Source organism: Cornus florida, unplaced genomic scaffold, assembly GCF_030987335.1.
Source record: "Cornus florida cultivar Cherokee Brave unplaced genomic scaffold, ASM3098733v1 CherokeeBrave_3.0.0_Hap2_Chr07, whole genome shotgun sequence".
Taxonomy (NCBI): domain Eukaryota; kingdom Viridiplantae; phylum Streptophyta; class Magnoliopsida; order Cornales; family Cornaceae; genus Cornus; species Cornus florida.
In genome coordinates, this window is record NW_026775577.1 from 33,412,815 (window position 1) to 33,425,691 (window position 12,877).

General features: G+C 35.7%; 1 protein-coding gene across 1 annotated transcript; it reads right to left on the minus strand.

Annotated features, from left to right (window-relative positions):
- Positions 1-1,881: 1,881 nt before the first annotated feature.
- LOC132266976 (ribonuclease III domain-containing protein RNC1, chloroplastic) lies at positions 1,882-10,123 on the minus strand. Its single transcript, XM_059768009.1, has 5 exons — positions 9,146-10,123; positions 4,971-5,175; positions 4,391-4,591; positions 3,519-3,605; positions 1,882-2,495 (listed from the first exon to the last, which is right to left on the minus strand). Exons 1-5 carry the CDS (start codon positions 9,940-9,942, stop codon positions 2,178-2,180), a joined length of 1,608 nt encoding a protein of 535 aa, XP_059623992.1. The 5' UTR covers positions 9,943-10,123; the 3' UTR covers positions 1,882-2,177.
- Between the last annotated feature and the right edge of the window lie 2,754 nt (positions 10,124-12,877).

Sequence of the window (12,877 nt, forward strand, 5' to 3'; positions counted from 1 at the left end):
CTGCCATTTTTGTACGCGTCACAAAACTTAATCAAGAGAGCTAGAGAGAGTTTAATTTTCACCTTCACACACACATGAATAAAGCTCTGAGTAATTTCATAATTCTAAGCAGAGAGATATCTAAAAGGAGAAAATTGAAGTTGAAGAAGAGTGATGGATCTGTAAATGATTCTTTTATTGGAACAACAATTAATGGTGGATATGTAACAAATCAGATGCAATAAAATATTGTGCAAAAATCCAAATGAAAGCAAACACAAAAAGTCAAAGCCAGACGTGTGTTCTAAATCCACGATACATAAAAACATCAGGAGATAAGTTTCATTTCAACATATCCTCCAATGCTTTTAAATATGTGTAAATTATTTATTCTTGACCAGTTCAGCTATTTATTATAATATAAATATGCAAAACAAAATTTTTTTTTTTTTTTCCCGGAAAGTAAAACAAAAATTCTTAGACAAAACAAATGAAGTGTGTGTTTTTTTTGTTGAGCACTTAATATTTTATATATTTTATATTGGCAAAAATTTATCGAAACTCAAACCTCTTACATTGAAAGGAAAGAAATTATTACTAAATTAGGATCGTTTAGATAACATACCCAAGTTCAGAGACGGATCTAACTATAGTTCAATGGGGGCAACTGTCTCCCTAATTTTTTTTATTTTTATTTTTTGGTAATTTACCCTTTGTTAATTTAATTTTTTCAATTATACATCCAAAAAATTACTATTGCCCCCTCCCCCTCCCAATTTTCTGACTCGTACCTGTGATGATGATGAATACATATATATATAATTAAGTTTACGGGAAGGCAATGAGAAAAGAAATTCTGAATATTTTACCTTGAATTTGTTGGCTAATTACGAGGAAACAATAGTTGAATGAAAGTGGGAACGAGTGCAAAAGTTGCGGCAAAGAATGCAAAAACAGCCCAGGGAGTACTAAAATAGTAGTGCAATAGCTGAGCCGTCCGGGTCTTCCTCTTGCTATTGTAGTGCTCCTGAATCCGTTCAGTGACATCTCTAATTTTACTGGGAATTACAGAGAAGCTAGACAAGGCGTTGAATAGTTTCGCCACTTCTTCATCAGTGCCAAGAAAGTTATGAATGATGTCGTGTGATCGCAGCTCGATTACATCATCAGCTCCATTTATGAGTGAATTCATGAAATAGAAGTAACTGCATACCTCCAATTTATCGACTCTAGAGGGAGCCAATTCATCGGCCATCATGTTCAGAAAGACCCTCTTCGTTTGGTCGGCAACCAAAACTTGAGGAATCGTCGTCACCCCTCCATAAAGACATCGAGAAGTGAAGTGAAGTCGTTCAAAAAACATGTGTTGCTAGGCCTGAAATGTATCCCCTTGCTTTAAGTTCTGAGGTTGAACGAAATGAGCTACTAAACATATCATTCACTGAGTCCTTCTGCTTGGTTGCTCTATGTCCTCTTAATCTTGACCAGATGGGAGGTTTGTGTGTGTGTGTGTGTGTGAAAAAGAAAATTGAAAACAGAATAAATGCGCTTGTGTGTGTGTGTGTCATATATATATATATATATATATATAATATCAACATGATAAAAGATGGTGAAAAAAAGAAAAAAGGACGACAGCTCTGTTGCTATACTGGATTGATCTACCTACTGCATTACCTGATTTGTCATGGGATGATAAGCATAATACTATTCAAATTAATTGTCCATTTTACAAGGTACATAATGATTTAGTAGCTCAAAGATGAATTTGCTAAAAAAATTCCTACAACACATAGCAGCACTGAACAAAGCTGACAAACTCATAAATTCTTCGGCCACCAGAGTAAAAATTCTTGAACCTTGACACTATAACGATGAGAAGCAGATCATAAACCAAAAGCACAAATTAAACTCTCTAGAACAGCTTCTTTAAACAAAAATAGGGACTTCAATCTCTGAAAGCAGCTTACATCAACCATCCTATGTACCTGTCATAGGCTCATAGCACATAAAACATATAATCTATATATAACGGGGAAAAAAAAAAAAAATTTGTTTTGTACATTGCATTTCCTTCGGTGCGTTGCATTTGCTGTACTAAAAATCATGGGGAAAAAAATCCTGCTACTAATATTTGGTCTTGAAGGACGACTGGACTTGCCCTTGTCGTGTTGTATTTGAATTAGTCTTTCTTGTCTTCATACAGCTTTAGGTTGGATCTGTTCAAAGTCGAAAAGCTCAAACATTAGACGTCTTACATCTGGCTTCCCATATATAGTGTATGAGAGTCCATGAATGGCTTGTTGAACAGAAGTTGTGGCCGGGTTCCTCAATCTTCGATTGTGCTCAAATGCATCTTGAACCTCCTCGCTGTAGATGATATAGCGGTGGAGATTCTTTTCCCTCAGATACTTCCCACAGAACTTGTTCATCAGAAGTCGGCGGTGCTTCTCCTGTAACCATCTCCCAGGAGCATCTAGATGCTTCATTAGCAACCTCTCAGCCATCACAAGATCCTGCAGAAGATGACAATAGACAAACAGTTTTACCAATACTGTGCTTTCACCTTTCTTTTCTTTGTTTTTTTCCCCAAATCATGTAAGTTACATGTCACAAGAATCTAGATTTATCGAATTTGGCAAATTCCAAGAATTGCCAAATATGTCATGGGATTTTTAAATCTAATGATTTTTTGAAATCTCATGTTCTTTTGGAATTAGAATTCACAGCAATATCATAAAATTCTCACTATTAAGCTGTACTATATTTTGTAAGATAAAGACTGAAATAATTTACTATTTTTACTCAACTCAGTGCAACGGTGATTTAATGACTTTGAACATGTGGGATAATGTTTCTTGTCAACTATGTTTTCTCAATAATATTTATGAAATAAATAATATGATAAAAACTAATATTAGAGTTTTATTATCAATTAAGTATATTTAGTTAAATTAATTGTTAAGTGTCTACCTTTCCATTTTTGGTTGTCCCAATTCAAAATCCAATATACTATTTTTTTTAAATTCCTAATTTACCCTCCTTGCCTTGAAGTTATAAAAGCATGCGGACCCACCATAGAAGGGTATATTTGGAAATTCATTCCCTACCACTATAAAAAAGACATTAAAAACTACCCTCTTAAAAAGTTAGGTTCCCAAAAAGGGACACTTTTTGTGGGACGGAGGATATAATATTATTTAAAAACAGGAAAAAGCCTCTCCATAGGGAGCTAAGGTTGCGTACATCTAACCCTCCCCAGACCCAATGGCGAGAAGCTCGTGCACTGGGCTAATCCTTAACCCTTTATATTTAGAAGCTTAACCCCAGTCCTCGTTATAAAGTATTTACGATTGTGGGGGTCCCACTAATTCAGTAAGGTCATAGAATTCATGAAATACTGTTCTACAATCCTGCAAAAAGAACGCTACCCAAGAGAAAAGTTGTTGGATTTGAGTTGAAATGAAGAAAAACAAAGCATCGGATAGCTAAAGAGATGGACCAAACCATATATACACATAAATAGAAAAGATAGTTACCTGAATCTTTTGGCCAACATATTCTAGTCGCTCAAAGCAAAACCGAGGATGCTCAAACTTGTGTTTTGATGGGTGCATGAAACAAAGCTGTACTTCCATGAGAAAAAAGAAAAACAATCCATCAGGAGACAGAATAAGGTGAGCTTCCCAAGCCCAAGGAGAATATATACAAACAAATGAAATTTTAAGGAAAAAAAATAAACAATTATACTAAGTTGTTAAGTTCAATGCATGATTAAACGATGGTTCAAGACTCAAGAGTTTAAAGTAGGTTTTTAGTTGAATAGAACTGAAGTTCCCAACTGAACTTTGAAATGCGGATAAAAAAGAATGCTAACACACACCAGTTACACGCATGTGGAACAAAAAAGAAGGCTAGTATTACATGCATACTTTAAAAACACAAACGCAACAGAACCATCAAAGAACAGACAAAATGATGTTGGCCTTAAACAAGAAACCCACACTAAGAAATAATCGCAAGTCCAGTGCATAATTAAGCAGAAGATAATCCAAATGTTTTGGAGGAGGTTGATTTACACACCAAACCTGAGTCCCTAACTAAACTTACAAGTGAAACAAAACAAGGTATTAGCACCGAATCTTAGTGATTAACCAATCAGATATAAGGATAGATTTATATTGATCCTTGTGGTGAGTCACGCTTGAATTTGCACTAATTTGTATTTTATTTTATTTTATTTGTTTTTTCAATGCATGCAAATATTGTACTATCTTTAATGCATAAATCCAATATAAATATCTGACCAGAATATAAAATATCAATGTAACGACCCACTCTGTCATGACTCTAGGACCTGTCATCAAAAAGTGAAGAGTCAACATCCATATCTGCATAGATTAAGAATTACCTGTAACCCAAGTCCAAGTTCTATATTCCTGGCTTCAGTGATGTCCGGAATTCTGTCTGTCATTGCTAAGGGATATCCCAATGTTTGCATAACTTGGGGTCTGCTATCATAATCCCATATGTTTCCTCGAAAGCGATGCATTCCTGGTGGGACACATGCCCTAAAAAGCCTTGGATGTGCAAAAAGAGCATCTTCCGGGGGCTATAAGATGAAGATGTAAGCAGCATTAATTGACAAATTTATCGAAGTACCACACGACATTATTATGCAATTGCTGATAGGGAACAGTAATACAAATCATTATTATGCTATTTATGATTCCAAATTTTGCAAGTCAGACTCAAATAGGAAATCTTTTAAATTAATTAATCCAGATAATTTATTCCACATGCTTGGCTATGCAAATCAATCACCATGCTGAGGTAACATAGTAACAAATTGCTACTCTGAATTTGAAAAAGAAATATTAAAAATAAACCATCCTAAACAAATCCCAGGATTATTGCTTAATATATAATTTTCATTTATCAAGAGAAGAGAAAAGGCAAAGACAGAAAAAGGATAAACAAAGTAGACATGCCTTGTATGCAGCAACATCTTGCCAACTGAGTTTTCTGCCTTCAAATTCCACAGAAACATAATCCACGTCTTCGAGTTGTCTCCTTAATTTAGGCTGGCATTCTTCATCTTCTGGGTCCATTCCAAATACTTCAAAAAGAACACGGTATATTTCTGGCATACCAAAACACAAATATATTGCCCCAAACAATGCCCAGAATACAGATCTGCCAATGAAATAATGATATTTGCATTAAACAAGTGTAAATATAAAAGCAAACTGCAAACAATCAATTTCATCAAATATCATAGTATTACAAAACAAAAAATCATGAGGGCAATTAATTTATTACCCAGAACAAGGAGCCGCTAGATAAAAGATGAGGCATAAGGTAAAATCTATAAATGATGTCTTTTTTAATATTTAACATCAATATAGTTTCTTTCAACTACTTCCTCGATTTTTCCCTTCAATCACTCTAAAAGATTTGTATATATCATTATATGAACACATGCTGTCTCATGTGAATTTGTGAACTTTTGGGGCCTTTTCTACTTGTGGGGACTTAGGCAACCAACTTAAACACCTTCAGGTGGAGTTAGCCTTGCCTAGTATTGGATGGTGAGCTTAACAAATTAAGTGGACATGAACCAAAATAGTTGGTCTCTACATGACAAAGTGTCAATATTGTCCTTGCTCAAAATTTATAACTGAAGTTAGCTAAAGGGATAAAATTTGTAATTTAGGAAAAACAAAAAAAACAAAAAACTATATATACGCTCTTAATTACCACTTTTTTCTCCTATCGTCATCTCTCTCTCTCTCTCTCCACACCTCATTTCACATCTCTCTAGACAACTCTTGTTTATGGGGTATAATAATGCATATTGCACATTCATACCTTCTAATATATCAAGGTACTACCGGCATTTGATCTTCAAATTGGTCTCTACCAAAGTGAATGCTTGGTAATATCCTTTTCCATTCACTTTAAACATGTAAAGAGAAGGTTAAAATAGTAAAATTAAAGAAACCTACTATAGTTCAGAATCTTCAGATGGATAATTGTTCTCACATCTTTCAAATAACTGAACCAAAACAGAGGATCCTTTTTCTCGAAACATTTTTCATTCGTTCTATCATATAGAAAAACAAGGTGAAATAACGAATTTTCATGCTAACTATAGTATTGTTTATTTTTGGTCAACCACCGCTACATAATCCGACCAACCAACCTCTTATTCCAATGCTCTATTTAAAAATGCATTTTCTTTGTACCGATTTCTTCTTTTATGTCCTTTTGTGTGTGTGTGGGTGTGAGAGAGAGAGAGAGAGAGCAGCGTGTTGCTCTATGAATGAAACATGCTAAAGCATTTACAAATCAAATTAAAAAATAGTCATGCCTCCAAGTTTTATGACCTATATATATAATGAAAACATTAAAAAAAATAGTGTCCACGTAAGGTTATTTTTAGTTTTAAATTTTTTCAACCACCCCGCATAATGCACATATCCAGCGTTGGTCCTTTTGAAGATTCTCCAAATGCTATGCATTAGAATTTCCTAATGTTATATAATCTCAAGGAGTGAAGCAGCCTTTCTCAAATTAATATAAATTATAAAATTGCACATCCCCTTGTGGGGGGGGGGGGGGGGGGGGGGGGGGGTGGGGGGGGTGTTGATCTATTAAAATGAGAAAGATTATAAAGTCGGTTGCTGCGGTCTCTGGGCTCCTAACTAAAACTCTTCTACCCAGGGGAGACTGTAAATTGGTTGGGACACAGTGTTGTGAGTTTCAACATAACCAACTTTACTGACCAGAATATGTATTTTATTTATTTATTTATTTTCTCTCTTCTCAGTTGCAGCAAAAATGTGCTAATTCAGTAATATCCAGTAATAATGACTTTCTGGAAAAAAGACTCTAAAGTGCTACTACAGAATATAAAATACCAATTTCTAATGCGTGTGGTTGGTTTGACTGATCTCAGCCTTATAGGTGCACTATACTTGGACCAACAAAAAGGGAGGGTGAGCTCCATATTTTAAGGAAGTTGGATAGAATAATCACTAATCACCTTTCATTAAACCAACATTGATTTCAGAGGCTATATTTCTACAAGTTGTGTCTGATCATTTGTCAGCAGTTGCCAAGCAAGCTGAAATAAAGGAAAACAAAAGGAAGCTTTTTCATTATTTATTTTTTCCTTCTCCTCTCTCTCTCAAATTTCTAGGCAGATCATTAGGACTCCTTACTCTGGTGGGTCAACAAAACGTCTAATTTTAGGCCACTCTATGCTCAGATATATGCAAAGTAATAACTTTCAAAGGAGTTCAACATTTTAAACGATGAAAAGATTGGTTATTTCTCTGGAATTCAAAGAAGTTAAAGCAGATTTGGAGGCAATGCACAGTGAGTTATTCATGACCCTTTCAACCCTGAATTGGATACTAAAGAAAAATCCTCTCTGGCTAGATATTCCAGGTTAGGGAGGGACAAAAAAGCATTTCTTAAGTAAAAAACTAGCGTATTTGTTTGAATTTAGGTGATAGTAACTCCAGTGTATTAGATGAAGCTATTCAGGTATGATACATTCAGAACACAATCTTTTAATCCAGATTAGTGATGCTAAATGGCTCACTCACAATGAGTATACTAAGGAAGAAACTGGGCAGTTTTTTTCAGCACTTGTTCGTGTACTATGTCCTGCTCACCAACGAAATTGAAATGTGCAAAAGTATTATTAACTTGCCTTTGCGTGAAGAATAGACCAATTTCCTGGTTAGAAGTCACTGGAAATAAAATTGTAATGTGAGATTCCAACAAGCTTCTTGGTAAAGTTAACAACAATTACTCTCATCCCCAAGGTGAAAAGTACAAAGCGCACCAGATTTCAGGCCAATTTCTTGTTGTACTCTCATTTACGAATGTATTTTAAAAATATTAGCAAATAGAATTGAGAATGTAATTAAGAATTTTGTTAGCCCTATTCAATCAGCTTCTACGCTGGAGGCTCGGGCCAAGCTATAGCGGGCAACATACTTTATATCAAAAGATTGTCCGCAACGACCATCGTAATCAAGGTCCTCCTTGTTACGCAATAGAAGTCGACCTTTGTAAAGCATATGATAAATTGAGATAGCATTTTCAGATTGCTACAAGATCAGAATATTCCTGCTACTCAGATAATCAATTGGATTAGGAGATAGGGCCTGCATTACTTCTCCAAAAAAAAATTGTGGCAAGCAATGGGGAACTCAATGAGTATTTTAGAGGGACTAGAAGGTCACATCACAGAGACCATATATCAATATTTCTTAGACATGATAATGGAACTTTTATCAGAATTGTTTAAGGCTTATATTAATGCAGGAAATATCTGTTACTATTTGTATGCTCTATGCGGAAAAACCCGTCATATTTGTTTCACTGATGACGTGATTTATATTTTTACTTTCAATGGGGATGATACCTCCGTGAGTACTGTGATAACTATCTTAGAGGAATTTGAGCAGATTACAGGGCTTCAGGATAATACAGGCTTTAATTCTTTGTATTTGGGATGAAAGAACTAGTCATGTGATTGATAATGAAAACTATGACAAGAAATCCTTAATGTCAGCTATTAGCCAGAATGTGAGAAAAAGATTTGCTATTAAAAAATGTTTAGGATAGGTGCCTTGTTTAAGATTTTTGTTATCAGTGGTGAATTTAAGTTAAATGGAAATTAGTCATGTGAATCTAGAAATTGTGTAACTTCTAAATTCAGTTGACTGATTGCATGTTGGGGAATATTTGAGAGTCTCTATAGGCTGACTCTCTTGAAAGCTCTGTGTATATTCTGATCGAAAAGGTATGTCATGCAATTGATGCACAAGTCTATCATTTGTGGTTGGACTTGCATTAGTAATTTTTGCAGTTAATAAAATTGTTTATTACTGAGCCAAAAAAAGGGAAAAAAATGTTATATACACATTTTAAGAATCTAAAAAGGACTTAATATTCTCTTAATTATGTTATCACAAACTCACATTTTACTTTAGTGTACAATTAAGAGCATTTCAGCTAATCTACCAATATTTCAAGTGTTCAGTTAGCATACAACAATAACCATAAAAAAGCACAACTAGAATTATTCACATTATTCAAAGAGCATCTCAAATACCAATTGAAAACCAATAGTTAAGAAACTTACTTTACAGGTGGTTCGCGGTCTTTTCGAATTAACTTATCCATGTCATCATAAGGAAATATCAAATTCTGCAAGCTAGCTGCTTTAATCCACTTGGGAAGATACCTCTTCCCAATCAACGCATACACTCTCTCCCTCATCGGACCCGGTGACTCCCTCGGATACCTCTGCAAGAAAAACTCAGCCATTGCCAATTCAAGCACATACTGTCCCAAGAATGACAGCCTAGAATGCCCGGACCTAATGTGCCGAGCATTTGTCCTCTCACAATACGGATACTGAAATGCCAAGTACAACAGTGTATCGAATTGCTTCGCTGGGTTATCATCCCCTAACCTATCTGATGGCTCTAAGGGGTACCCAAGAGCTTGCTTAGCCTCAAGAAGGTACTCTTCAATCCAAGTCTTGTCAGCATTGTTGAGCCGCAACGAGGGCAAACAAGAACTCAACAGAGGGAAAGATTTGAGTGATAATTGGGGACTCTTGAGAAATCTTTCAGCTAATTTGGCGTCATCTAATGGGGGTCTCAGTATGAATCTCTTTGGGGGTACTCTTTTCTTCGGAGACACAAACTTTTTTCGCTCGGCGAGCTCTTTGAGCAGCCTTTGGGGGCTGTTTTGGGGGAGTTCTTGGGGATCGACTGCGACTGCGAAAATGCGGAAATTTGGGGAAGTGGGTTTTGTGATTTTAGGGTTTTTGAGGTGGGTTTGGAAGGGGAAGGGAGAGAACGAGGATGAGAAGGAGAAATCAGGGGGGTGGTATGGTTTCGAGAGGGGTTTGAAGGGTGAACATAGCTCCATGAATAGAGAGTAGACAGAGAGGATATGAAGTGGGTTTGGTGTGAGTGAGAGATGATGCGATTATCATAAGAGATTTTCAACTATTAGAGATGGGTTTTTTGAACTTCGTGTGTGAATTTTGTGTTCATCAATGGAGATTTTTGCAGGGTTTTGCTGGGGAGCTGAAACTGAGAAGCGTGGGGATAATGTAATATTATATTATAGTAGATATTTAACATTGTATTTATATACTTATCATATACGAAATTACAAAAATGTCCTATTGATGAATATTGTAATTTTACTAAATTGTCCTATGTATTTTATTACATTTTCACACATTTTATAGATAAAAATGTCATATATAAATATAAATTTTGCTCAAGCGTTGTCCATCAACAAAAAGGAAAATTGTGTTCTCAAATCACCGGACAAAGCAAAATAATTAAATGGAATGACTAATTTACCCTTTTCATTATTTTCCATATACTCATAACCAAACACCTTTTTTAGAACTGGGTCAGTTTTCACCAAGCTAAAATTGTTCTGTTGGGTAGAGCTTAAGAAATGTAAATGGATGAACTGAGCTCGCTGGTTTGAACTGGATTCGTGGAATGAGGGTTGTTGAAGCTCACCAGCAATGGTGGTTACAGTTTGCTCGGAACTTCTCGCCGGACTGAAGCACAATGTTGGGTCGTCGTTTTTCCATGTTGGGTCAGGGCTTCACCACGGTTTGTTCGCTGCTTCTTCAAATTGAGGTCTCTTCACAAGATGAAATTACAAAACCTCTCACATACCATCCTCCTAACTTTTTCTCTTCCTGTTTGCAACTCTCTCCCATTCATGGCCTCTGTCAACAAGCTCAAGATGGGTGGTGGACAAGTCCGACCGTCGCGTGAAGCTGACCTGCGCCAATTGGTCCGCCCACCTGCACACCATGGTGCCGGAGGGCATTGACAAGAGGCCCATCAAAATCCTTGCAGCAAATGTGTCTTCAATGGGGTTCAATTGCGTTCGTCTCTCGTACGCCACCTATCACAAAGCCTGACAATATCAACATAACTGTTGCTCAGTCTATCACGATGATGGAAATATTGGTTCACCAGTGTCGATCGTCTGTAGCTCCGTGCACTTAACCTTGGGTTTGCCTAGTGATGCTCTTTTCTTCGTCGGTGGCCTTTTTCTTCTTCAACATTAAACATTCATCTTCCTCTTTATTGTGAATTTATTAAACATTCATCTTCCTCTCTGTGTGATACTTTAATTCATTTTCTTAAACATTCAACTTCCTCTTTATTCAAAAGAAGATCAATCGATTTGAGTTTCAGTTTTATATTTATTGTGTATTTATGTTTGTGTTTGTAACAGAGTTTCAAACCAAAAGGTCATCTACATTGTTTGAATGTGTAGATCATGAATCATCATCGAGTCCCTGCAAATTTTCCCAATTCTCATGCCACATCCTTGGGTTCTGCCACGAATGGCAGCAATACGGTGGCAGAGAGGTGGTAGTTGAGAGTTACTGAGGGAGGTCCGATGGAGTGTGCAGACCAAACGGTCCAAACATGACCCTTGGAGGGCAACCTGGACATTATAATTTATTTTTTTGTTGATGCCAGCTAAAAAAATTGTTTTTGACCAGCTTTGACCCTTAAAGGATGGAGGAGACCCATGTATGTTAGAAAAAGTAAAAGGTGTGGCTAAATTCTTGCAAATGTAAAAAGGTCTCCTTAAAGTTATGACAAATCATTGAGAATCTAACTGAATTAAACCTTTTAATTTATAAATTATATTTCTTTGTTCTTTTTTATTACAAACTATCACTCTTATAATATTTAATTTTTTAAATTAATTTTATTAAATGTAAACTATTTTTTCACTTATTATCATAACTTTAAGAGGTCTTGATTAGATGTGTTATCAAATTATAAAAAGTAATGATTCTTTGTTCGGTCATTTTGGTCGATTATTAGTCCGTCTCTTATGTGACAATGCCACATCACTCCCACGTTATTCAATAATGCTCTTTTTTTATTTTCTCTCTCTTCCTCTTTGTTTCTACCTCTCTTGAACCGAATGTGAGTGAAGGAAAGAATTGAAGAAGCATAAGAGATATGGATAAGAGAGAAGAGAGGTAGAAGAGAGAGAGAATCAAAGAGAGTACCATTAAATAATGTGGGAGTGACATGACTTTGCCACATAAGAGTCGACTACTAATCGGCCAAAATGGTCGGACTGAGTATCATTACTCAATTAACGAGGTTAGTTTTTAAAACAAAGGCACTTATGGGCCATAAATTGGACCTCAAATTGGATCTCAATATGGTCATTACTCTATTTGTGGTTATAACTTATTTGGACCTCAATATGGGCCATAAATTGCCTACTTGCAATCACTTTATATTAAAATGTTTGGGCTGATCCAGTCATGAGTACTTTGAATTGGGCCAGCCTCCTGCACAAATTTCTAGCCCAGTATTTTATTTATTATTATTATTTTTTTTTTATCAATAAGTATCCATCCCATGACAAGTAGAGCATCAATAAGCCCCCAAAAAAAAAAAAAAACTGTAGCTGTACTTTAGAACATTTAATATCAGCCAAATATATAATCTGCTCAAAACACACACAAAAGAGGAAGAAGACTGACGACCAAAACCAGTTAGAGAGATAGAATCAAGAAGATACATATCAAACTGAAGCCAACAATTAGATTCATAACTAGTTATCTTCACCTCCATTATGTTCAAGATTATTTTGGGTTGAATCTACTGAAGGGATTGCTTGGTCTTGGATGGATTCAACAATGAGAGTGATACATAATTCAAAGACCCATATTGATTGGAAATTGTCATATTAAAAATTAAAAGCTGCTGCTTTAGTGTGTAGAACCAGTGACGGAGTTGGGAATTTGTTTCAAAGGAAAAAAAAATTAAGGTTTGATTGACTAAAGGAA